Source organism: Lynx canadensis, chromosome A3, assembly GCF_007474595.2.
Source record: "Lynx canadensis isolate LIC74 chromosome A3, mLynCan4.pri.v2, whole genome shotgun sequence".
Classification (NCBI taxonomy): Eukaryota; Metazoa; Chordata; class Mammalia; order Carnivora; family Felidae; genus Lynx; species Lynx canadensis.
In genome coordinates this window covers 23,049,427-23,074,590 of record NC_044305.1, presented here as the reverse complement: position 1 = coordinate 23,074,590, position 25,164 = coordinate 23,049,427, and the positions used below count along the sequence as shown (strand labels likewise).

Here is a 25,164-nt window from a genome sequence, read left to right as displayed (position 1 = left end):
ACTCTGAAGCCTAGAACATATTGATAAAAATTAATAATTCACCAAACAATAAATAAATCTGCATTTTCCTCACATTCTTAATTGTTTTATTGCTCTTTGTTCTTGGCCGAAATTCAGTGCATTTTTTTTCTTTTGATGAAACATCATAAAAATGAGCTGTTTTTTCTTAAGTTTATTTATTTTGAGAAAGAGAGAGAGAGAGAGAGAGAACATGAGCAGAAAGGGAGGGGCAGAGAGAGAGAATCCCTAAGCAGGCTCTGGTCAGTGTGGAGCCCAACGTGAGGCTCAAACCCACGAACTGAGAGATCATGACCTGAACCAAAACCAAGAGTCAGGATGCCCAACCAACTGAGCCACCCAGCCATCCTGAAAATGAGCTGTTTTTGATGGATTTTGATTTGTATAGATTAAGAGAAAACTTACTATGTAATGTTGACTAAGAAATGAAGGCATGCATATTAGTTATTATCTTGGACATAAATAAGACTGATTCCTAATATGTAATTCTCATACATTTATTGTTGTGGTTGGAGCTCCCTTGTATTTATGCTTTGAAAAGTTTTGTTGCTTTCATGAAACTGCAACTTAAATCATGATATCTCCTTGAATTTTAGGTACTTACACTGTGAAATTTTATGATGGAGTAGTTCAGACTGTCAAACATATTCATGTCAAAGCTTTTTCCAAAGATCAGGTGAGAAATGTGGTTTTGTGCTTTGTGGTATGAATAATACTGACATTGTAATTTTGTTTCTCAAATAAAGGCATTATATTTGTTTATGATGGCAAAGTCTTTATTTCCTTTACCTGACACAATTTCACTAGAAAGCAATATGCAGGTTTTCGGAAATTGTTAATATTTTTCCCTCTCTGCCATTTCCTGTTATCTGTTTTCCTCATCTTTTCTCGAAAGTGTCTCCTTATTACTCTTTTTTTTCTCTCTCCCTGTGCCCTGTCCCCAGAGCTGTTACTCATCATAGGGAACGTGCTGAAATGCTTGAGGAAACCTAGAGTATATTTTCTCCTCATTTAACTTAGTCCCTTCAGCTCAGGATCATGACTTGGTGGTTTCAAAACTGCAGTTTGGTGTGTATTTGGCAATCATTTGTGCTACATGTGCCTGGTTTGAAAATTTTGTTTCCTTTTGTTCTGGTCACCATGCACGTGTTTGCTTGAGCATGGGACAAGAGTTTTGATACTAGAAATGTGGTCCATCTAGACATGACCATCTAGAAATTGTTGCCTACTCTTTTCATTTTTTCCCCTTTAGTCTTTTTTCATGTTTATGCCCTAATGAAATAGTTGAGGGGAAAGCAAGATCAAAATTTGGATATTAATGTTTTAACAATTCTGATTGTTAAAAATTGTTACTCACCTCTTTGGGTAGTTTTTGATGTGACAGTATTTGGTGATGCTGGGACCTGTCTTTTCTTATGATCAAATGCTTATCACAAGTTTTAGTAAATTCTTCTGTACCTATATTTAACATTTTCAAAGGATTATGATACTTGGTATCTTTAAAGGTAGCCTTAAGAATGTTTTTGCCTTTTGCTGGTTTTCCTTTTCAGAAAATTGAAACAGTTATAAAGCTTTAGCCTTGAAGAGGTTTTTTCTCTTCCATCATTTGCTGCTTAGGCATCTAAGGAGGTGCTATATAGTACACTAAAATCGAATTTTGTGTGGTGCTTGGATGGCTCAGTCAGAGCATGTGACTCTTTTTTTTTTTCTTGTTCAACGTTTTTATTTATTTTTTTTGGGACAGAGAGAGACAGAGCATGAACGGGGGAGGGGCAGAGAGAGAGGGAGACACAGAATCGGAAACAGGCTCCAGGCTCTGAGTCATCAGCCCAGAGCCCGACGCGGGGCTCGAACTCACGGACCGCGAGATCGTGACCTGGCTGAAGTCGGACGCTTAACCGACTGCGCCACCCAGGCGCCCCAGAGCATGTGACTCTTGATCACAGGGTTGTGAATTTGAGCCCCATGTGTGGCGTAGAGTTTCTTTAAAATTTAAAAAGTGATTTTGGCCTTAAATTTGGCAACTTTTTTTAGTTTAAAAGTTTTTATTTATTTCTTTTGAGAGAGACAGAGACAGAGTGAGTGGGGGAGGGACAGAGAGAGAGAAAGAGAATCCCAAGCAACCTCCGCGCTGTCAGCACAGAGCCTGATGCAGGGCGCGAACTCATGAAACCGTGAGATCATGACCTGAGCTCAAAACAAGAGTTGGCTGGACTCTTAACCAACTGAGCCACCCAGGCGCCCCTTTGGCAGTTTTTGTGTTGAGTTTGTGGAGTAAGTTAATAATAGAGGACCGTATTAAGAATTTGTTCAGAATTGTCAGATTGTACCCAGAATCTCCCCAAATGGAAATGTAGGGCTCCAGATAACATTCAACTGTTTACTTGGCTGTACTCAATAAATTGATTGCTAGCACTTGAGATGCTTTGGGTTGGAGATGAGCACCTTACCCACTGTGGATTTGTGGGTGCTTCATTTCCCGATTCCCAGCTGTCCCTGAGTGTCTCACTTCATCTCAGACCTGGTGGGTAGTCAGGTGCAGGCCCATGGCTCCTGCTGGTATTTGTTTTTTCAACGAGGGCATCATATTTGGTTAAAAGACTTCTCAGGTCTCTTCAGCCCTAAGAATCTAGGGTTCCATAAGGCTATATACAGAGCTTAACTTCCAATTTGCCTTTCTCTTTTAATCCTCTCCCTGCTCCAACTCTCAAAAAAGTACCCAGAAATTAAATACAAGGAAGCTCAAAGAGCTAAGGCAAGCCAGCCCAAGATTATCAGGCTCCCTCCCATAGGGACCAAAGTCTGGACGCTGGGGTTTCTACTCACAACCTGGTATTAAAAGCTGGTACAGAATAAGGTGGTTTCAAAGGCCAGCAGTAACTTGGCTCCAAGGGCCTTTCTGCAGTGGAGCACACCTAACAGGGCCAGGTTGGGTAAGAAGCGGTGTTTGTTGGCCTTGTTAAAAAGCTTCTTCCCTTAGGGGGCGCCTGGGTGGCGCAGTCGGTTAAGCGTCCGACTTCAGCCAGGTCACGATCTCGCGGTCCGTGAGTTCGAGCCCCGCGTCAGGCTCTGGGCTGATGGCTCAGAGCCTGGAGCCTGTTTCCGATTCTGTGTCTCCCTCTCTCTCTGCCCCTCCCCCATTCATGCTCTGTCTCTCTCTGTCCCAAAAATAAATAAACGTTGAAAAAAAAAAAAAAATTAAAAAAAAAAAAAAAAGCTTCTTCCCTTAGGCATCTGGAAACTGAGTGCCCTGCACCCTCATAGGAGACCAGCCCTAAGGCCCTAGCTTCAGACAAGGCACCCAAGCGTTGGAGAGCAGCCCCTGGCCTGCAGCCATGGCAGTGGATGGTTATGTACCTCCAAAGCTTAACTCATTAAAAGTATCTGTCACAGACAATTTCTAAAGGTATTTTCATATATTACTAGAATAGATTGAGGTTTTTTTCTGTATGACCATACTGTTCTAAATGTTTTGATAATTTATATATTAGGGATATTTATCTTTTTTGAAGTTATAACAATGACACATTAACTGTAGAAAATTTGGAAACTATAGAAAAGCACAATGGAAGTAAAAATGATGTAATTCTATTATCTAAATACAATTGCTCTTAACAGATTGGCATATATCCTGTGTTTTTTGTAAATATTAATATATATTTTCAAAATTGGGGTCATATGGTTATATTAGTATTCTATATCTTGCTCTTTTTTTAATATGGGGGTTATATCTTGCTCTTTTAACAAAATAACATTTTCTTAAGTTCTTAATAGTATATGATAATATGGCTTTTCCTGGCTATTTAGTATTGTGTAATATGTATATAACTCTGCTTTGTGTAATTAATTCCCTAATGGTCATTTATAAGGATATTTGTAAATTTGAATATATAAGTCTGATTATTCTGTCAGAAAATTTCATTTCTAGGAATTCATTCTAGTTCTAATTCTTTGACACAGATTGCCAACATGCTGCCCCTCCCCCTAAGGTGGTTGTCATTTATGATTCTGCCAGCAGTTACTAAGGAGTGCTTGCTCTCAAACCTGACTGCTTTCAGAAAATTTTGGGGATCTGAAAAATTTTCTTCCAGGGTCTAACCTTGTTTATTATTTATCCTTATGGGACAAATTAAACTTTCACTTACTGAATATTTAGGTACTCCTTCCAGCTTTTGTGAGAGATCTGCATGCCTAGTGCGTGCTTGGTGCTGGGGATTCCATACGCACTTGATATGGTGGTCCCTGCTGTTCTCTTGAGGTCTTGGAAGAGAGATACACATACAAATTTAATTGTAGTTTTGAAAACTCTAGAGCTTTCAGAGCTGACTTTATTAGGAGCAGTCATATTAGGACACACGATTTTTAGGATGCTTTAAAAAGTCATTTAGGAGGAAAGTAACCAAGAAGTAATACTTCTGTCCAGTGGACAAAAACTCAGTAGCTCAGGAGCACAGTAGGTGATATATTGGCTTGGGCATAGCCTTTACCTGATTAAGGAAGCAAAGACCCTGCTTCTGGGTTAGACAGTCTTTACAGCTTTCCTGTTCAGCTTCCATTTATCAGTTTGTGTTCTTCTCTGCACAGGGCATCAGCATCCACTGGCAAACTGAGCCAGGCCTCTGAAAGGCCCTGGGTCTGTGTAGTCATGCTTGGGACGAGAAGGATGTAGCTTGGAGACATTTTCTTAGAATACCTCTGTCAGAAAGATTGCTTTGCAGAAGAGGTCCCTGGGGTATTTGTCCCTTTAATTATCCAGTGACTTAATCAAAATATAGATCATTCTGTCTCAGAAGGAATTGAACACGACTTTTTTTTTTTTTTTTTTTTTTAATTTAGGATTGGTTCTCAAGCCTCAGAGTATGGAAGGGTATTTTCAGTGGTTCTTTCCATAGCATATGTCCTGTTTTAATTTGTTTGTCTTCATATGTTTGCAAAAAAAAAAAAAAACCACCTGATTTTATATTTGCAAGTAATTACAAAGTGTGTTTCATCGCTATTTTGCTCATTTTAGAATATTGTGGGTAATGCTAGGCCTAAAGAAACAGACCACAAAAGTCTTCCATCATCTCCTGATAAACGAGAGAAGTTTAAAGAACAAAGAAAAGCCACTGTCAACGTGAAGAAAGACAAAGAGGACAAAGCCTTAAAGACAGAAAAGCGACCCAAGCAGCCTGATAAAGAAGGAAAGTTAATCTGTTCTGAAAAGGGGAAGGTGTCAGAGAAAAGCCTCCCCAAGAACGAGAAGGAAGATAAGGAGAACATTTCAGAAAATGACAGGGAGTACTCTGGAGATGCTCAAGTGGATAAGAAGCCTGAAAATGACATTGTGAAGAGTCCACAAGAAAACTTGAGGGAGCCAAAAAGAAAACGAGGCAGGCCCCCTTCCATAGCTCCTGCTGGTGAGTTTCCCATGTGGGGTCTGCAGTGGCAATGCCAGAGTGTTGTTCTGTGGCCTTTGTGGTTCTCTGTCACTTCCATACTTCAATCCTTAATTTTTGTGCCTGACTTTGAATCGTTCTGTGATCTGCGGAGCAGAATTTAAGGGAGGTGTGTAGCCAGATGAATGTAAGTTGGGACACGTGTCCTTTACTGAGCTTCTGGAGTGGTGTGTAACTGTCCACTAGATGCTTCAGCTTATGTGGTAAAACCTAACAAGCTAAGGCCTTTTGCCTGTGCCTATTCAACTGATCTCAGTTTAAGCAAGCTTGATAGAACCTGGGATTAGGAAATAATAGTTTTCCTGAGAGACATGAAGGAGGAAAGGAGAAGTAAATACATGTGGGCATCAGATAGAGGCAGGGCCAAAGAACACTGGACCTAGGAAGGCATAGGTACATTTTGAAGTTGAGCTCTCTGGAGAGTGATTATTGATTGGACATTTTCACAGTCTAAGTAAAAAGCTGAGTTGGGTACTTGGTAAGAGTTAAGGTTAAAGGTACAGATTTAGGGAAGAATGTATAGTTATTCTAAAAAGTTGAAATTTGGAATTCTTTAGAATAACCAAGAATGAAGCACATCCTGAATTTCTTCCTAGGCCAAACACTCCTTCTCTAGTCAATGCAGTGGCATGAAGAACACTTAGAATGTCTAGACTAAATGCTGGCTGTGATAATCTGGCAGTGGTCTTCAGACATTCTTGCTTGCATATTTCCTACATGAATATTGAAAAATTATGAATCCCCTAGTATGTTTTAGAGGGTATCTATTTTTATCACAAGTTTAAATAGGTGCAAATGATATATTTAAAATACAAAATAAGACACAAAATGTATTTTCATCATAACTGCACAACTATAGAGTTAGCTCATTCATTGGACAAGTTTAAATAGGTGCAAATGATATATTTAAAATATAAAATATGACATAAAATGTATTTTCATCACAACTGTGCAACTATAGAGTTAGCTTATTCATTGGTCCTGCGTGATGTGGAATGCAAAGCCAGTCCTGTTGATCCAGGCAGCTACATCAGACTTCATTTCTGTGGGAAAAAAAAGTCTGTCTGAATTTACTTCAAATAAATGTATTAATACTCATTCCCAGTAGACAACCTTTTCATATCTGAGTTCTAATTCTAAGATAGGAAATTAGATATAAAAGGATTTCTTCCCAGATGAATGAAGGCACCACCTCCTTCAGTGGATGTTTAACTGAGTTTTGCTCTCAAAAGCTAAAGCATGCTGGCATTGTCCCTAGGCCTAATGATGGCCTAGACCTGTACTGTCCAGTATGGTAGCCACTGGCCACAGGTGGTTATTGAGCACTTGAAATGTGGCTAGTCTGAATTGAGATGTACTGTGAGTGTAAAATATACTCTGGAATTCAAATACTGGGTGCAAAAAAACAAAAGAAATGTAAAATATCTCATTAATCATTTTTTTTATGTTAAAATGATGTTTTTGGATGTGTTGGGTTAAGTAAAATTATAAATTCACTTTTTTTGAACTAAAAAATTGAAAATTACACGTATAGCTTGCATTTGTGGCTCTCCTATTTCTATTAGTACGCGTATAAATTCACTACTTCCTCTACAGGGTTCTGGGAGAGAATTAAACCCCACTGCCCAAGGCATCCGTAATGAATTGACATCTCCATGCATTGAGAATGCTACTAGTTATAAACCATCCTTGGGAGAATTGAGAAAATTATCTCTGTGTTCTGTGTTCAGATGAGGAATCCCAGTTGAGAAAGTCTGGAGGTTTTAAACCTCTGGGCAGTGTACCGTGTTAAGATGTAGGATGTGTGTTAGGCAGGCCTTTTTATTTAAGTAGGAGAAGGGCACTTGTGCAAGAAGAGGTGGAAAATGAGAACTAGTGGAAATCTAATGTGTCCTCATCTCAGCTTAGGAAAGCATGTCTATGAGAAGTGAGTGCTCTGAAACTGATTCCCGTTCAGCTGTTCATGCTCTGGCTTATACCCTCCTGAAAGTATATACTGGGGTGGTTGCACTCAACGTTGCTGACTGCCGCTTTGAAGCCACTTGGCTTCACTCAGATTAAAAAAGGTGGGGAGGGATTCAGTTTATCGCTTTTATTTTGTAAGTGTAAGATCTCATATCAAATAGGATCGATTTGATAGAGAAATGGTGTTTTCCAAGTTTGCCTCAGGCATTTCTCTCCAGTCAGAATCTCTGAAATTGTTAATAGCCTTCCCAGAGGATTCTTATTGTAAGAAGAGTTTGGAAAACACTACTGTTCTGTGTAGTCAGCCCTGGATTGTATGTGGTATCAAAGTAAAAATGTTTGTCAAATATGTCCTATGTAGTTCAAATCTCCTTTAAAAATTAATTAGCACAAGTTCATTGACCCAGTGAAGCATTGAGCTCTCTAAATTTTACAGACTTAATTGGAACAGGATCTGAGCTATTTAAGGAGGGTTGTTTGTAGTTGTGTTTAATTTGGAATGTTTGTGATTTCCAAGTTCTAACCACTTGGAACAAAATAATGTTGGCATATTGGGAAGATTGAACACAGGAAGAGCCAAGAAGTTTAGCACACTCTTCAGGTTTGCCTCCTCAGACCTCAGCCCTGTCTCTTGTTTGGTTTTTCGACACGGCCAATCTGAAGCTACTGGTCTTCAAGGAGTCTTCTTCTCGTGCCCCCCCCCCCCCCCACTCCCCTTACTCCTTTTCCCTTTCTTCTTTTCTCCTTTCAGCCTTCATCAGACACCGCGCCCCGCCCCCCCCCCCCCCCAAGCTCTATCTTCCCCACAAACTTCCTGGTTTCATTTCTTTTTGTTTTTTCTTCTGCCTGTTTTGGATTCTCATCTTTTGTGATTGGGGAGAGCTTCTTAAGTGTTGGGTTTAAAAATAAAGAGTGAGTACTATCCAAGGGTTTAGAGTCTGCACTGCTAAATTGTGTCAGAGCTGGATTTGTTGGGGATCAGCAGCCTTGCCTGGAACACTGACTATCAAATAGCGTAGTCTCCTGAGATTTTTCTGGAATTGTTTTTTTTTTTTTTTTTTTTAATTTATTTTTTTATTAAAAAAAATTTTTTTTTTCAACGTTTATTTTTTTGGGGGACAGAGAGAGACAAAGCATGAACAGGGGAGGGGCAGAGAGAGAGGGAGACACAGAATCGGAAACAGGCTCCAGGCTCCGAGCCATCAGCCCAGAGCCCGACGCGGGGCTCGAACTCACGGACCGCGAGATCGTGACCTGGCTGAAGTCGGACGCTTAACCGACTGCGCCACCCAGGCGCCCCTGGAATTGTTTTTAAGAGGTTAGAAATGTTGACATTCTTTTTGGTCCCTCACAACTAGGACCAATGCCAACCTAACTACTTTAGCAAGTAGAGATTGAAAACAATACTCAGGCTATAGTCCCAGGTATACATCTTAGGAATTAGCCTGCATGGTGAATTTCCTGAATATTGGATAAATCAAGTTTTGTTTTATTTTAATGTTTATTTATTTTTGAGAGAGTGCAAGGGGGGGAGGGGCAGATAGAGGGGGACAGAGGATCCAAAATGGGCACTGTGCTAACGGCAGCGAGCCTGATGTGGGTCTTGAACTCACGAACCATGAGATCATGACCTGAGCCAAAGTTGGATGTTCAACTGACTGAGCCATCCAGGTGCCAGAGATAAGTCAAGTTTTGGTGAGGAGATTTGATGGTGGTAAAAATGATTTTTTTATTGCCCTTGCACTGTCATTTTTTTTTAATTTTTTATTTTTTTAACGTTTATTTATTTTTGAGACAGAGAGGGATAGAACATGAACAGGGGAAGGGCAGAGAGAGAGGGAGACACAGAATCTGAAACAGGCTCCAGGCTCTGAGCAGTCCGCACAGAGCCCGACGCGGGGCTCGAACTCACAGACCGTGAGATCATGACCTGAGCCGAAGTCGGATGCTTAACCAACTGAGCCACCCAGGCGCCCCTGCACTGTCATGTTTTAAAGTAGTCATGTTGGGGTGTAGGGTTTTAAAGAGAGGATTTTAGGAGAGAAGTGTATGTAGAGCTGAGTCATAGGAGAAACCAAAAAAAGAGATGAAGGAAGGGGCGTTTGGCTGGCTCAGTCGGTGGAGCATGCGACTCTCGATTTCGGGGCCTTGTGTTTGAACCCCACATTGGGTGTAGAGATTACTTAAATGAAGAAATAAATCTTTAAAAAAGAGAAAGATGAAGGATGTCAGTCTACAGGTATCAGCATCTCATGTTAAGGAAGTAGTGTCTTACCCATTACACTTTTGTTTTTTATTAGCCCTTTGAGGGTCTGTTTATTATGTGAGTGTGTGTGTGCATGTGTTTTATTTATATATAATCATAAGGACTGAGCACTAAGAAATTGCATAATTTTTTTGTGTGTTTTATATACACTGTAGCTGTGGATTCAAACTCTCAAACTTTGCAACCAATAACATTGGAATTGAGAAGACGGAAAATATCAAAAGGAAGTGACGTCCCATTAAAACGTTCTCGGCTTGACAAAAATTCATGTGAGTCTCCAGTTTGTGTATGTGCGGCTAGAACTTGATGTTATACTCCTGTTGTTTCCTATTTTCAATATATAGACTCTAATGCTGTTTTTGATCACAGGAGCTGTTGTGGATGATTTGGGTTGGATCAGAAGGAGTTTTGCTTGAAGAAAAATAAATCCCAAAGCACAAACTATATTAATGTTGGGCTTAGTGGTGTCATCTTCATGCCCATAAACTACATTTCCATTGGAAATTTAATGGTTTAGGAAGGGACGGATTTCACATGCTAAGTGAAACTTTAAAAATGCTATTTATGGGGCACCTGAGTGGCTCAGTTGGTTAAACATCCTGCTTCGGCTCAGGTCATGATCTCATGGTTCGTGAGTTTGAGCCCCATATTGGACTGTCTTGTCAGCATGGAGCCCACTTCAGATCCTCTGTACCCCTCTCTCTCTGCCCCTCCCCTTTACATGCATGCTGTCTTTTTCTCTCTCAAAAATAAACATTAAAAAATCTTATTTATTGATTAAAAAGTGCTTTGGCTCTGAAAAGGATTTGTAATGGTTCTAAGGCTTTATAAACTTTATTGACTTTGAAAATTAGTACACAAACTTTTAAGTTGGGATGCCCTAAAATAGAACTTAGTTGTCAAGATAGGGTGTGACCTTGGGGCACCTGGGTGGCTTAGTTGGTTAAGCATCTGACTTCAGCTCAGGTCATGATCTCACAGTTCGTGAGTTCAAGCCCTGCATTGGACTCTGTGCTGACAGCTCAGAGCCTGGAGCCTGCTTCAGATTCTGTGTCTCCCTCTCTCTCTGCCCATCCCCAGCTTGTGCTGTGTCTCTTGAAAATAAATAAATGCTAAAAAAAAATAGAAAAAAAATGGATTAAAAGATAGGGCGTGATCTCAAAACAAATTTTCAAACCATGAACAAGGATAATTCTATCCTGGCAGAGAGACTGTGCCTTTACTTAAAACTACAAATTAAGAAAGGATATTTCCTTTTATTACTGGCCTAATATTTCAGAAGTCTCTTTAAGCCCTTGTAGGGGTAACCAGCCCAGAAATTTGGAATAGCAGAGTTATTTCTTCTTCTTGGGTTCTTGACTATGCCTCTCTTAATGGTTTATAGCCCAGGAAAAGTCAAAAACCTACTCGGAAACCACTGACAAAGACTTATCGAGGAGACGGTCCTCCAGGCTGTCCACTAATGGGACGCATGAAATCCTAGATCCTGACTTGGTTGTATCAGATTTGGTTGATACGGTTAATACTGATCCTTTGCAAAACACATCATCCATTAACAAGGAATCTGAAGAAGGTGAGTCAGAATCTGTTCTGGAATTGTCTTACCAGCTTGCCTGTCTAGGAGAACCCATCTAAATCATTGTATACTACCTTCCACAAGTTTTAGATGGTGTTGAAATCAAATTTTTGAATGAGTTGCAGTGTTTATTATACTATTCTTCACTGATGATTCAGTAGACGAACTTTCTGTACACGTTTGTGATTGGTTTTGCTTGTATATGTCTGAATGTTTCGTTGGAGGTACAGTGCTTGAAGAGTCCTGCCCCTCTGTCTGTCTTTCTGGTGCTCTCTCTCTTCAGTGCTTCTGCCTTTTTGTTAAAACTTCGAGAAAAATATATTCACTTTGGTCTCTTATTAGCCTTTTTCTTTGAGATGCTCACAACTCTGGCTCTATGTGCTGGAACCTGTGAATGAATCCTTGTATGCTGCGAGGTGCATGGCTTCCTATCAAAAGTCCCTGGATTTCTTAGTCTGCTGTGGGACTTTTGGTTGATTATATAAATGTGTGTGTTCCCTAGGCTTTCTTTTTTTTCTTCTAGGTCAGTTGAAATCTCCTTTGGAAGCTGACCAGGTCTCATCTGCATTGACTTGCCACTCCTTTGGTGATGGATTGGGGGCTGCAGGCTTGGAGTTGAACTGCAAGTCAATGGGAGAAAACAGCATGAAGACAGAATCGGCTTCTCCTCTTGCTGAGTTACAAGAGATTTCTACTGTGGCAGGTTCCTATTTAGTGTTAAGATAATTCTCTCCTCTATATGCTTTTGCTTCTGCTTTGTGAACTAAAAAAAAAAGACAAGACTTTTCTAATGATGTTTTTTCACCTTTTATTAATAACCTTTCCTTATTTTAATGCTATATCCTTTTCATTTCTGATATTGCTAATTTGTGTTCCATCTCTTTTGATTAGTATAGTTAGGGATTTATCAATTTTGTTGATAGTTTCAAAGAACCAACCTTTTATCTTAATTTTCTCTATTTGTCTTTTTAAATGGTCATTGATTTCTATTGCAATCTTATTTTCTTCCCTTACATTTTTCTAGAAACTTAGGCCATTGATTTTAGATCTTCTTTTCCAGTATTAACATTTAAAATTACAAACAAAATAAAATTACAAATTTCCCATTAAGCACTACTTTAGCTACATCCTACAGATTTTGATACGTTGTATTTTCAGTTTCTTTCAATTTAAGATATCTTGTGATTTATTTGCTGATAATGGCTTACTTTGAAGCATGTTGTTTCATTTCCTAATATTGGACTTTTTAGAGATACCTTATTGGTACTGATTTCTAATGTAATTCCATTGTAGTCAGAGAACATACTTTGTAGGATTTCAGTCTTCTAATATTTGTTGGGATTTATTTTATGGCCAAGCATATGATCTGTCTTGGTGAATGTTCCACATATATTTGAAAAAAAAAAATGTGTGTGCTGCCATTTTATATCTGTTCTATCAGTTACCAAGAGAGGGGTGTTAAAAATCTCTAACCATGATTGTGGATTTGTCTATTTCTCCAAAGAATTCTGTCAGTTTTGCTTCATGTATTTTGGAGTTTTGTTATTAGGTGCATATGTATTTATAATTGTTATGTCCTCATGATGAATTGTCCTCTTTGTAATGTGAAATATCATGCTATTTTTGGTAATAATCTTTGACTTAAAGTCTACTTTACCTGCTATTAGTACAGGTACTTTTGCTTTCTGTATGCACGGTGTATCTATTTCTATCACTTTTCTTTCTACATAACAGTGTCTTTAAATTCAAATTGTGTCTTTTATAGGTGGCATATACCTATTTTGATTTTAACTGCAGTGTGTAGTCTGTTTACATTAAATATGAGTATTGATATTATTGCTTTTAGGTTTACTACCATTTTGCTTTTTGTTTCCTGTTTATCCTGTGTTTTGTTCTTTTCCTCCCTTCCTGTTTTTTTAGGTTAATTGAATTTTTTCAAATTTCATTTTAATTTTTTCTATTAGCTTCTAGGTATACTTCTTAGAATTTGTTTTAGAGGTTAGTGTAGGAATTATGATATATATCCTAAGCTTTTTGCAGTTTACTTTTAATATTGAACCACTTTATCTAAAACGTGTAGTCATTGAATCCTTCCCTCTTTTGTGCTCTGGTTGCCTCTTGGAAGCTGTAAAAGCCACAGAACAGTATTATAATTTTTGCTCTTAATAATTCTGTATTACAAAGGTGATGAAGACACAAGAGTCTTATTTACGCACATATTTACCATTCCCACTTCTTCATATCTTCCTGAAGATTACATTTCAGCCTGAAAACTTTCCTGTACTTTTTTCTTGTAGCGTAGGTTTCCTGGTGACAAATTCTTTTGGTTTTTGTTTATCTGGACATGACTTTATTTAACTTTCAATCTTGAAGGATATTTTCTTCACTGGGTATAGAATTTGGGGTTTACAATTTTGTTTTGTTTTTCTTTTTAAGTACTGTAAAGATGTTGTTCATGGTCCTCTGGCCTCTGTTGTTTGTTTGTTTCTTTTTCTTTTCTTTTTTCTTTTTTTTTTTTTTTTGAGACAGAGAGAGACAGAGTATGAGCAGGGGAGGGGCAGAGAGAGAGGGAGACACAGAATCTGAAGCAGGCTCCAGTCTCTGAGCTGTCAGCACAGAGCTCAACGCGGGGCTCAAACTCACAGACTGTGAGATCATGACCTGAGCTGAAGTCGGACGCTTAACCGACTGAGCCACCCAGGTGCCCCTGGCCTCTGTTGTTTCTGAAGAGAAGTTAGTAATCATTCATATCATTGTTTCTGTTTGTAATGTGTTATTTTCTTTTTGGTTTCTTTTAAGATTTCTCTCTCTTTGCTTTTTAGCAGTTTGACTATAATGTATTTAGCTTTTGTGTTTTTTTTTTTTAAACCTACTTGAGAGTGAGTTTGAATTTGAAAATTAGTGGTTTTTGTCAAGTTTCAACCATTATTTCTGTGAATATTGTGTCCCATTCTCTCTGTCTTCTTTGGTGATTCACATTATGCTTATGTTAGACCTTTTGATATTGTGCCACAGGTCCTTGGGATTTGTTGATTTTTTCTTTTCTTTTTCACTCTTTTCCTCCTCTTTTTCCCCTCTTTTTCAGATTGAATAATTTCTGTTTTCAAATTCTTTCTTCTCTTGATTCCAATCTGCTCTTAACCCCATCCTGTGAATTTTTTTATTTTTGATGCTTTTTTAGTTCTAGAATTCCCTTTTTTCTCACTAGACTCTCTGCTGAGATCTTGGGAGTCTGTATATTCATTATGAGTGTAGTTTTTATAGTTGCATTAAAGTCCCTGATAATCTACCACCTAGATTATCTTGAAGCTAATCTCCATTGATCTTTCTCTTGACCGTAGGTCACATTTTCCCTTTTCTTCATGTGTCTAATGTTTTGGATTGCATCCTGCACATGGTGTCTGATATGTTGTAGAGCCTGGCTTATGTTATTTCCTCTGAAGAATGCTGATCTCTTTGTTTGAAAGGGCAATTAATTTGGCTGAACTCACATTCCAAATTCTTTTTCTCTGCAGGGGACAGTAGCCAAAACTTTTGCTCAGTTCTTTTAGCTTTAATTGGGCTGCTTGAAACTGTTCATTCAAAGATCAGCCAGAGATTTAGGCAGAGTTTATGTGTAGAAATTGAAGCCACCCTTTTGTGACTCTCTTCTTTTTTAGGACTTTCTCCCTCATTTGCCAGCTGTTGTAGTTGTACTGAAGTTTGCCTTTTGTTTCTTGAACCAGTAAGTCTAAAGATGTCTTACTTGAGTTTTAGCTGCCCAGTGTTACTGACTGGAGCCTGCCTTTAGGTGAAAAGACTTAAGAGATGGGAAAGTTACCTAGTGCCCTTCTCTTATTCCAAATATACAACTCCTGTTTCTGCCTGCTTTTTGTTGCTCTTTATTGCATTTTCATATTTGTTTTTAAATATTTTTTCCAGTTTATAATGGTTGCATGCAAAAGGGATGTTCTAGTATGAGCTATTCTATCATTACTGAAAGAGAAAACTTTACGTTATGGTAATAGACAGCTTAGGAAGTTGTACACGTTTATGTCTACACAGAGATTTTTTTTTTTTTAAAGTAGTGATTGCTTGTTGCATTAATAGCTACTTGGATGTTACATTTCTATAATGTTATGTTTGTGGTAAATGTTCAGAGTCTGGGATGGTGCTGACCATGAATAAATCTTGATCTTTGCCTTTTAAAGTGAAGAACATCTAAACCACTTTTTTGTGTGTATGTGTATTTATTTTTTATTTTCCTTTTAAAAAAGCAGTAAAAAAATAATACATACTGTTCATAAAAATGTCGATATAGAGGTATTAGGAGTTAAAGTGAGAAGTGTCTTCTATCTTGCTCCTTTTCTCCTTGGATAACCCTCTTATTATTAGTTTGTTATTTTTCTAGATCCTTTTCTATATGTTTATAGGTAGGGAGGCAATTAAGATTTTATTATTTAATTTAAATTAAATTTAATTTAGATGTAATTGGGTTAATTCTAGGCTTATTGTTTTCTGACTGATTTTCAGTTTTCTTGAGATCTATCTTTGTAAGTACACTTGTTTCATTCTTTTTAATGATAGAGTAATGGTGTCTTGTAAGAATGTTCCATCATATATTTAGCCATTTCCCTTTTGACAGACATTTAGAGTGTTTCTGAGCAGTTGATATTTCAAACAATGATGGCAGTGGTATTCCTTGAACATACATAAATATATATCTGCACTGTATATACACATATATTTTAAATTTATTTTGAGAGAGAGAGAGTGCACAAGTAGGAGAGGGGCAGAGGGAGAAGGAGAGAGAGAATACCATACAGGTTCTGCGTTGCCAGCACAGAGCCCCATCTGAGGCTCGAACTCAGGAATCATGAGAACATGACCTGAGCCGAAATCAAGAGTTGGATGCCTAACCAACTGAGCCACTGAGGTACCCCACCTTGAACATGTATTTTTGACCACTTGGTGAATAGCCTTTAAGGATAACTTGCTGTGAGTGTAATTGCTGGGTTTGAGAGAATGTACATTTTCAATTGCATTAACAAATTACCCTCCAAAGACCATTCTACTTAATATTTTGAGCAAGAGTATGATAGAGTACATTTTCCCTTACATCATTGCTTTCTATGGATATTATACATCTTTTAAATTTTCTTTATGTTAATATTGGAAATAAGACTTTGTCTTTTAAGCTCTGTGTTTTTTTTAAATGGGAGTAAACAGTTTTTCATGGGTTTATTGAATATTTTAATCTTTTTCTGCAAATTGTCTTTATTGCATTTTATTTGCCCATTTCCTGTTGGGTTGTTTGTTTTTATTGTGGATTTGCCAGGTTTCCTTTGTATGGTTTTGATGTTGATATTTTGTCTTTTCTATACATTATTCTTTACATTATACTATAATGTATTCTATACATTATACTTTAATTTCTCTTGGTCATTTGTCTTTTATATATTGTAACTTACAACACTGAAATTAAAAAAAAATTTAAATGTTTATTTATTTTGAAAGAGAGAGAGAACGTGTGTGTGAGCAGGGGAAGGGCAGAGAGACAGGGGGAGAGAGAATCGCAACCAGGCTCTGTGCTGCCAGCGCAGAGCTGGATGTGGGGCTCAGTTTCCTGAACCATGAGATCATGACCTGAGCCAAAATCAAGAGTCAAATGCTTAACCTACTAAGCGACCCAGGTGCCCCTGAAATTAAAATTTTATAAATTTTTTTTTTCAACGTTTATTTATTTTTTGGGACAGAGAGAGACAGAGCATGAATGGGCGAGGGGCAGAGAGAGAGGGAGACACAGAATCAGAAACAGGCTCCAGGCTCTGAGCCATCAGCCCAGAGCCCGACGCGGGGCTCGAACTCATGGACCGTGAGATCGTGACCTGGCTGAAGTCGGACGCTTAACCGACTGCGCCACCCAGGCGCCCCAAAATTTTAAATGTACTGTATTTTCCTTCAGTATTTAGAAAAAATAGTTATGATCATAATATGTATATAATAAATATTATTACATATGTATTTTATCATATTAAAAAAAAATCACTGGAGCACCTGGGTGGTTCAGTCGGTTAAGCGTCCTACTCTTTTTTTTTTTTTTTTTTAATGTTTATTTATTTTTTGAAGGAGATAGAGAGGAGGGGCAGTGAGAGAGGGAGACAGAATCCGAAGCAGGCTCCAGGCTCTGAGCTGTGAGCACAGAGCCCGATGTGGGGGACTCAAACCCACGGACTGTGAGATCATGACCTGAGCTGAAGTTGGATTCTCAACCGACTGAGCCACCCAGGTGCCCCTACTCTTTATTTATTTATTTATTTATTTATTAAAAAAAATTTTTAATGTTTATTTATTTTTGACAGAGACAGAGCACGAGTGGGGGAGGGGCAGGGAGAGGGAGGCACAGAATCCGGAGCAGGCTCCAGGCTCTGAGCTGTCAGCACAGAGCCCGATGCGGGGCTCGAACCCACAGACTGCGAGATCATGACCTGAGCTGAAGGAGGATGCTCAACCTACTGAGCCACCCAGGCACCCCTTATTTATTTATTTTTGAGAGAGAGAGAGAAAGCACAAGCTGAGGTGGGACAGAGAGAGAGGGAGACGCAGAATCCGAAGCAGGCTCCAGGCTCTGACCTGTCAGCGCAGAGCCGGACACGGGGCTTGAACTCATAAACTGTGAGATCATGATCTGAGCTGAAGTCGGATGTTTAACCATCTGAGCCACCAGGTGCCCCAAATACCCTACTGTTTTTTCTTTTTTTTTTTTTTTAATTTTTTTAATGTTTATTTATTTTTGAGAGAGAGTGAGAGAGAGTGTGAGTGGAGGAGGGGCAGAGAGAGAGGGAGATACAGAATCTGAAGCAGGCTCCAGGGTCTGAACTGTCAGCACAGAGCCCGACACGGGGTTCGAACTCATGAACCGCAAGATCATGACCTGAGCCGGAGTTGGACGCTTAACTGACTGAGCCACCCAGGTGCCCTCCAAGCATCTTACTCTTGATCTTGGCTTAGGATCAAACCCTGTGTTAGGCTCTCTGCTGACAGGACGAAGCCTGCTTGTGATTCTCTTTTCCCCTCTCTCTCTGCCCCTCCCCTGCTTGTGCTGTCTCTCTGAAGGTAAATGAATAAAGACATTAAAAAGGTCACTTTATTAATTGCATAAGTCACCATTTAAAAATTTGTATGAAATAAAAAATGTTTCCTACCCATAGCTCATACCCCAAAGTTCTTGATCAGCATTCATCTTTAAAAAATTCTTCTCTAACGTCTTTTTTTTTTCTTCCCCTCCCCCATGGACTTCTGTTAAGTTTCTCAAAAAAAAAAGAAGTTAGAGAGGGAGGGAGCCAAAGCATAAGAGACTCTTAAAAACTGAGAACAACCTGAGGGTTGATGAGGGGTGGGAGGGTGGGGAGGGTGGGTGATGGGTATTGAAGAGGGCATCTTTTGGGATGAGCACTGGGTGTTGTATGGAAACCAATTTGACAATAAATTTCATATTAAAAAAAATTCTTTATTTTGGGGGCGCATGTTGGTTAAGTGTCCAGCTTCGGTGCAGGTCATGATCTCATGGTTTCTGGGTTTGAGTCCTGCGTTTGGCTCTGTGCTGACAGTGTGGAGCCTGCTTGGGATTCTCTCTTGCTCTCTTTCTGCCCCTGTCCATTCTCTCCCTCCCCTCCATTCTCTTTCTCTCTAAATAAATAAATTTTAAAAATTTGTTTATTTTGTAAAATTTGACTTATCATGAATTGAAATAGGTAGAGGAAGGGAGAAGGGAATTAAGTGTAGGTAAAATTTGGCATTTCCTAGATGTCTGTGAAGGTCTAAGTAATAATGGGGTAGCTCTCTTCTAGACTCAACTGTATCCTGAACTAGGGCAGACTTAATGAGGGGAAGACATGGCCCTTTGGTGAATTTAGCCAGAAATGAGCTGTGGAATCAAATCTCGTGAGTTTTGATTGATGACATGGTTCTGGACCTGGAAAGTGTTCTTTTGGCAAATATAGATGGTCTGTAACCTTCTCCCTTTCCAGTGTGTGGAGAGTATGGGCTCTATAGTTCCCAGAGCAGAGCTTATGTATGTATGAGCCCAGAGGAAGAATGAAGAAGCTTGTGGAGGTTTGCGGGTTGCCCATTGTTCCTTGGAGAAGAATATGCTGAGAAGTTCTTTTAGTGAGAGCCTTGGGGAAATGGTAAATGTTAAATGAAGGGGTCTTCCTGCACTTAGGGCAGAAAAGGTGAGAAGAGATTCTGCAGACATGGGTGTGGAAGCTCTGGTTGCACATCTTTTCTTGCTCAGTTGGAATATCCTGTGAACCTGCTAGATACCAGGCACTGTGCTGAAATAAGTAACACTGACACAAGATTAGTATGACTTAGTGCCTGCCTGAAGACCATCTCAACCTGGGAGATAGTACATTTAAGCTGAATCTCGATGGGTAAATAGTACTGTCCTGTGAGAAATAGATGGGGGCTAGGTATTACAGCAGAGTAAACAGTATGAGCAAAGGTATAGCCCATTTCCTAGTGTGTTATTTTACTGGAGAGAAGGAGGGTAGTTGAATATTTGGTGATTCTGTATTTTGACGCTACATACTTGTGACTTCATTTAGTTTTAGCTGTCATGAAATCTGTACATCTGTATCCTCATTTGTGTTACACTAAATATGTCTATAATTTATATGTTTAACAATGAATATAAGATTTGAAATTCTTTGCTTTTCTTTAGAAGGGCATATTCCAAATATTAGGAGTAGTATAAATTACAAATAGAAAAATTTTACTTTGTTAAAAGGTGAGTGACGTTTAAATAGTTTTGTTTTTAGTGGGGCTGTTTATAAAACTGACACAATGACTGTATGTCTTCAGAATTGCATACTTTTATTTGGATAATTTCAATTGGGGTGGGTCTTGCTGTATTGTACAGGGGTCTTGATAGCATGCCGTGTGGTTAACATAAATGTTATAGCAGAGGAGCTTTCTGAAAATAGTAAAGTGAGAGTACTCACATATTCACTCCTGGCTCATCCATGGTGCCTTTAGGTTGGTCTTTTGTCCTACTGGGTCCAGAGTGTTATGCTTCAGCCTTGTGGGCTCTTGGGTGTAAGCGATCTCCCTTTTCTGGCCGAGCCTTCTGTCAGTGGCAGGGCTTCTCTCCTCCCAAGCTACTTTTCTGTCATGTGGGGGAAAGGGACTTGATGTACAAATGAGGTGGAAATTTAATCTCAGAACTTGGTGTGGAGAGCTCTAGATGACAGCCATGTTCCTTATAATTCAGCAGACTAAGCTCTTAAATTATATTGTCTTGAAGGTGGGGTTATATTAGACATCACTGGAAATTAGTAATGAATTGTTCCTACATCACCAAGAAATATGCTGTGCAGAGGAGAGGAGTGAGGAGGTTAGGTTAGAGGCTAAATTCAATGCCTGTTTTAAGGTTAATTCATTTTGTGGGGTTTGGGGCTCGTTCCAAAACACACACATGTACAGTTTCTGTTGTGTCGGTTAATTTAGCTGTGTTTCTGGTTTGTGGGGGGATGGAAATAAGATCAAGTGAGAGTAGGACAGATGAGCTTTGGGAATCGATGATGGTAAGATTTGATGTCTTCTTCTGCCTCAGGTTGCACAGGGCATTTTCTGGGGAATAATTTTGCAACCAGTGTAAATAACTGAAGCACTTGCCCATTTTCTAAGCGTTTATAGTAATGGTAGAGGTCAGATTACCTTGAGTTTGAGCTAGGAGGAATAAGTGCTCTGAGCTATTTGCTTTGATGACTTAGAAGTCAGAGGAAAATGCAGTTGAAATTCTGCTACTTGGGTAGGCATTTGTTTAAGTTGTAAAATAGAATTAGAATAGATGCCCTTAGAAGTTCAGAGATCTCAGATTATTCTCTAAATCTGGGCCTAGCCTATTTGGTCATACTCAGGTTACCAGGGCCTTTTGAAAATGGGCTGCGGTCCATTCGTTTTAGACAAGAGTATTTATTGTCTGTGAAGTGCCAGACTATTCTAAGCTCTCTCATTTGTGAATATTCTACATGAACTACAAAGTAAATAGGGGAGAAGACCTAATAGAAGTTACAGGCTTATTCAGCTTTTTTTTTTTTTAAACTATGTACCTATTAGAAATGGGATATTTGCTGCATGGTTTAGGTCAGTGATTCTAACCCCCGGAGTCTTGATATGTTGTCAGTTATAAAATGAGTAGGAAGTTATTTGTCACTAAAATACTGAATGTTTACAAATGATTTACTTGTAAGTTAACCAGGTAAGTTTTAGAGTAATGCCTATAATAGTTTTTGCAGATGATTTATTTTTAAATTAACCAGGTTTAATTTAGTTAATGCCTACGATAGTTTAGCTTTTGTGCACTTGTGTTCTCTTATGTTTTCTTGAGTAAAAGAGTCATAGGGTAATAGCCATTGTAGTTTGGAAAGTTGTGTCTGTGGTTTGCCATCAGGCATGTTTTGGTGGAGAATTGGTTGAGAATTCATTGTTTTGAGGTTAGAGAAATGAATGAGACATCTGGTCAGTGCCCTAGGTCTTTCTGTGCAGGGTCATTGATAAGGCTCCAGGTGCCTGTAATTAAGGAAGTAAGGTGGCATCATAAGAAATACCTAAAACTATGGGAGAGAAGACTGGCAGTAATAATGTGTGCTTGCCACATGAAAATTGAACTCAGGACTCAACTTGAGTCCTTACTGTATGCCCAAGGAGCTCTGCTAACTGTTGAGTATACAGAGATGAATGGGGCACTTGTGGTCTTAGTGTTCATTAAATGTTATTTGGATCTGACTCTGGGGGAGAGGTGAAATTTAGGTTGGTGGTTTGGGGGCAGGGGCGGAAGAAGGTGGTACTTTCACAGGGCCTTGAAGGATGAGTAGCAATTAGGCATTTGGAGATGGAGGCAGAGCAACATCAACAGTGTAATCATAGAGCCTTTTCTGAAACTGTTAGGTGTGCTTTCTGACTTAATTGCAGGCTTCCTGAACTGGGTTAAGGCTGAGCTGATTAGTTGCTGCTAAAGTGAGGTCAGTTGCTTTGAGGAGTTGATGGAACTACTGACAGTGCCTTGTTCTCAGAGAGGGGGCTAGCCCTCAAGTGTTCACCTGGATCTCTGTATTGGTAAGGTTGCTTTCCTCCTACTTAGCTAGTATTCTTTGGCCTTATCTTATTTCCAAGAATTTTTTCTGAATTGTTTGCAAGTAAGTTGCAGAATTCTGCTCCTAAATACTTTGGTGTGTATTTCTTACAATACCATGATACAATTCTCAAAATCAGGACCTTATTCGAACTTCACCAAGGATTTCGTTGTTACCTTTTACCTTATTTATGGAAGTGATCTTGTCTTCATTCAGTATACTCTTTTTGGGAACTTGGTTTTTTTATATTCATAAATTAGAAAAGAAATCCAGAAGAGAATAAGAATAATAAAGCTAGCATTCATGTCTTGCACTGTCCAGAAATGTTGGTATTTGTTCATGCATGCCACAAGTCCTTACATTGGCCTGTAGTGACCCTGCTTCTTCTGGTCACCTGTTACCTCTCTTCACTCTCTCCTTTCTGCTGACTTTGCTGCAGCCACATGGCCTTCTTGCTGTCCTGCAAGCACAGCAGGTATGCTCTTATCTGTCGGCTTTCGTTTTGCACACTTTTAGTGAACATCTTTTTTTTTTTTTTAATTTTTTTAAATGTTTATTTTTGAGAGGGAGACAGAGACAGAGTGCAAACTGGGGGAGGGGCAGAGAGAGAAGGAGACACAGAATCCAAAGCAGGCTCTGTGCTGACAGAAGAGAGCCAGATGCGGGGCTCGAACCCCAACCGTGAGATCATGACCTGGGCTGAAACCAAGATTTGGACGCTTAACACACTGAGCCACCTAGGCACCCCTCACTTTTGTTTTCTTTTACTTGGTTTTAATTTCTCCTGGCATGTATTATTTTTGACACTTATGGGGGGAAAATCTGCAAAATGACTCTTTATAAAATAATTTTTTATTAAAAAAATTTTTATTTTAGAGAGTAAGAGCATGCACACGTGGGGGAGAGAGACAGAGGGAAGGAGAGGAGGTGGGGAGACAGAGGGATATAGAGAGAGAAGGAGAGAGAGAAGGAGAGGAGAAGAGAGAGAGAGAGAGAGAGAGAGAGAGAGAGAGAGAGAATCCCAAGCAGGCTCCATGCTAAGCATGGTGCCCGACATGGGGCTCGATCCCATGACCCTGGGGTCACGACCTGAGCCAAGACCAAGAGTTAGACACTCAACCGACTGAGTCACCCAGGCACCCCTAAAATAATTTTTTAAAAGAGTCCCAGCTGCCTTAATTCAGAGTAGTTATAAAAATTCATCAAGAACTAATACTCATAAAGAATTAGTGTTCTGATTGTAAGAAATCACATTTCATTTTAAAAATCAACATTAAGAAAAACTTGCTGTCTCCTTATTACTCAAAAGTGATGGTTATACTAAGTCCACACAGTCTGGGATGACCTTTTGTTCTTGCTATGTTATGTTTTTCAATAAAAAAATTAATAAATAACTGAAGTGATTTAGTTAAATACATTAGAAAACAAAATAAAATGCCTTTTCACATTAATTTTCAAAACAGATTTTTAATCTGTTCATATATGTTGATTTTTTTCATCCCTGTATCCAACAGGAATCTTTAAAAAAAGAACCACTGCATCAAAAATTAGGACTTACTGGGGGCATTTGGGTGACCCAGTCAGTTAAGCATCCAGTTTCGGTTCAGTAATGATTTCGCAGTTCGTGAGTTTGAGCCCTGCGTTGGGCTCTCTGCTGTCAGCACAGAGCCTGCTTCAGGCTCTCTCTCCCTGCCCCTCCCCCACTCATGTGCACAAGAGAAAAGAATCTTTAAAAAAAAAAGGACTTACTGGAAATTTTGTTTTGAAAAAGAGTTTTCAACATTATGGCAGATCTAGAAATATTTAAGCTGGGCAATCAATCAATAATGCTATTCATCATTTATCAACTGGGAGTATCGAGGACAATCCGTTCCTAGAAGTGCCTCCCTGAGCTCAAAGAAATCTGTTATATAACTTTCTGTGTTTTCCTAATCTCCTCCAGCTTTCCTTTCTTCCTCTCAAAGTTTTGGTACCTAAGAAATGCTCAAGTAATTGACTTGAATTACTTGAGGTAATGGAATGAATGATCCAATTAATTAAATATTACTACTTAACTGAAGAAATAAGTCTTCCAATGGATCTGTTTGCTCTGGTCAAGTATAAAAGGTATTCAGTAGGGGCGCCTGGGTGGCTCAGTTGGTTGCGTGTCCAACTTTGCCTCAGGTCATGATCTCACGGCTTGTGAGTTCAAGCCCTGCATCGGGCTCTGTGCTGACCGAAGAGATCCTCTGTCTCCTCCCCCTGCCTCACCCGCTCGCGCGCTCTCTCTCTCTCTCTCAAAAAAAAAAAAAAAAATAGAAAACAAGTGAAATGTCCTCCTTTATATGGATAGCATTCTCACTCTTGAAGGAGCCATGGTACAATTTGGTGTATGGCCGGCCTTCCATCCTTCCAGACATGGTTCTGGTGCATATACAAACATACATGTATAGGGATAAGTTTTAAAAAACACAATAATGGAATCATATTCTTATACTATTTGATGGCTTGCCATTTTCATTTATGGTATTTTTCCACATCAGTTCTTATCTCCTTTCACAATTACGTATAATTTATTTTATTGTATGGGTATTCCATGATTTATTTAACTATCTCCTCCTGAAAAATATTTAAACTCTTTCTAATTTTTCACTACTAATTCTGTTTAATGGGCAAAGAGCCTAATACTTGGCAAAAGGAGTGACTTAGCCACAGTTGCACATTTCCTACTTGCTGGTGATACAGTCTGTGACTCCCATTTTCCAACTGAGTGCCTAAAGCCCTCTGATGAGATGTTGGGTGCTA

General features: G+C 39.1%; 1 protein-coding gene across 2 annotated transcripts in view; it reads left to right on the top strand.

Moving 5' to 3' along the window:
• PHF20 (PHD finger protein 20) overlaps nt 1-25,164 on the top strand; it is a 174,236-nt gene that overhangs the window by 89,891 nt on the left and 59,181 nt on the right. For both annotated transcript variants that reach the window (XM_030309687.1, XM_030309686.1), the window contains exons 5-9: nt 615-694; nt 5,030-5,417; nt 9,843-9,956; nt 11,072-11,260; nt 11,787-11,966. In XM_030309687.1, coding sequence (XP_030165547.1) covers nt 615-694; nt 5,030-5,417; nt 9,843-9,956; nt 11,072-11,260; nt 11,787-11,966 — 951 coding nt within the window. The remainder of the gene's footprint in view (nt 1-614; nt 695-5,029; nt 5,418-9,842; nt 9,957-11,071; nt 11,261-11,786; nt 11,967-25,164) is intronic.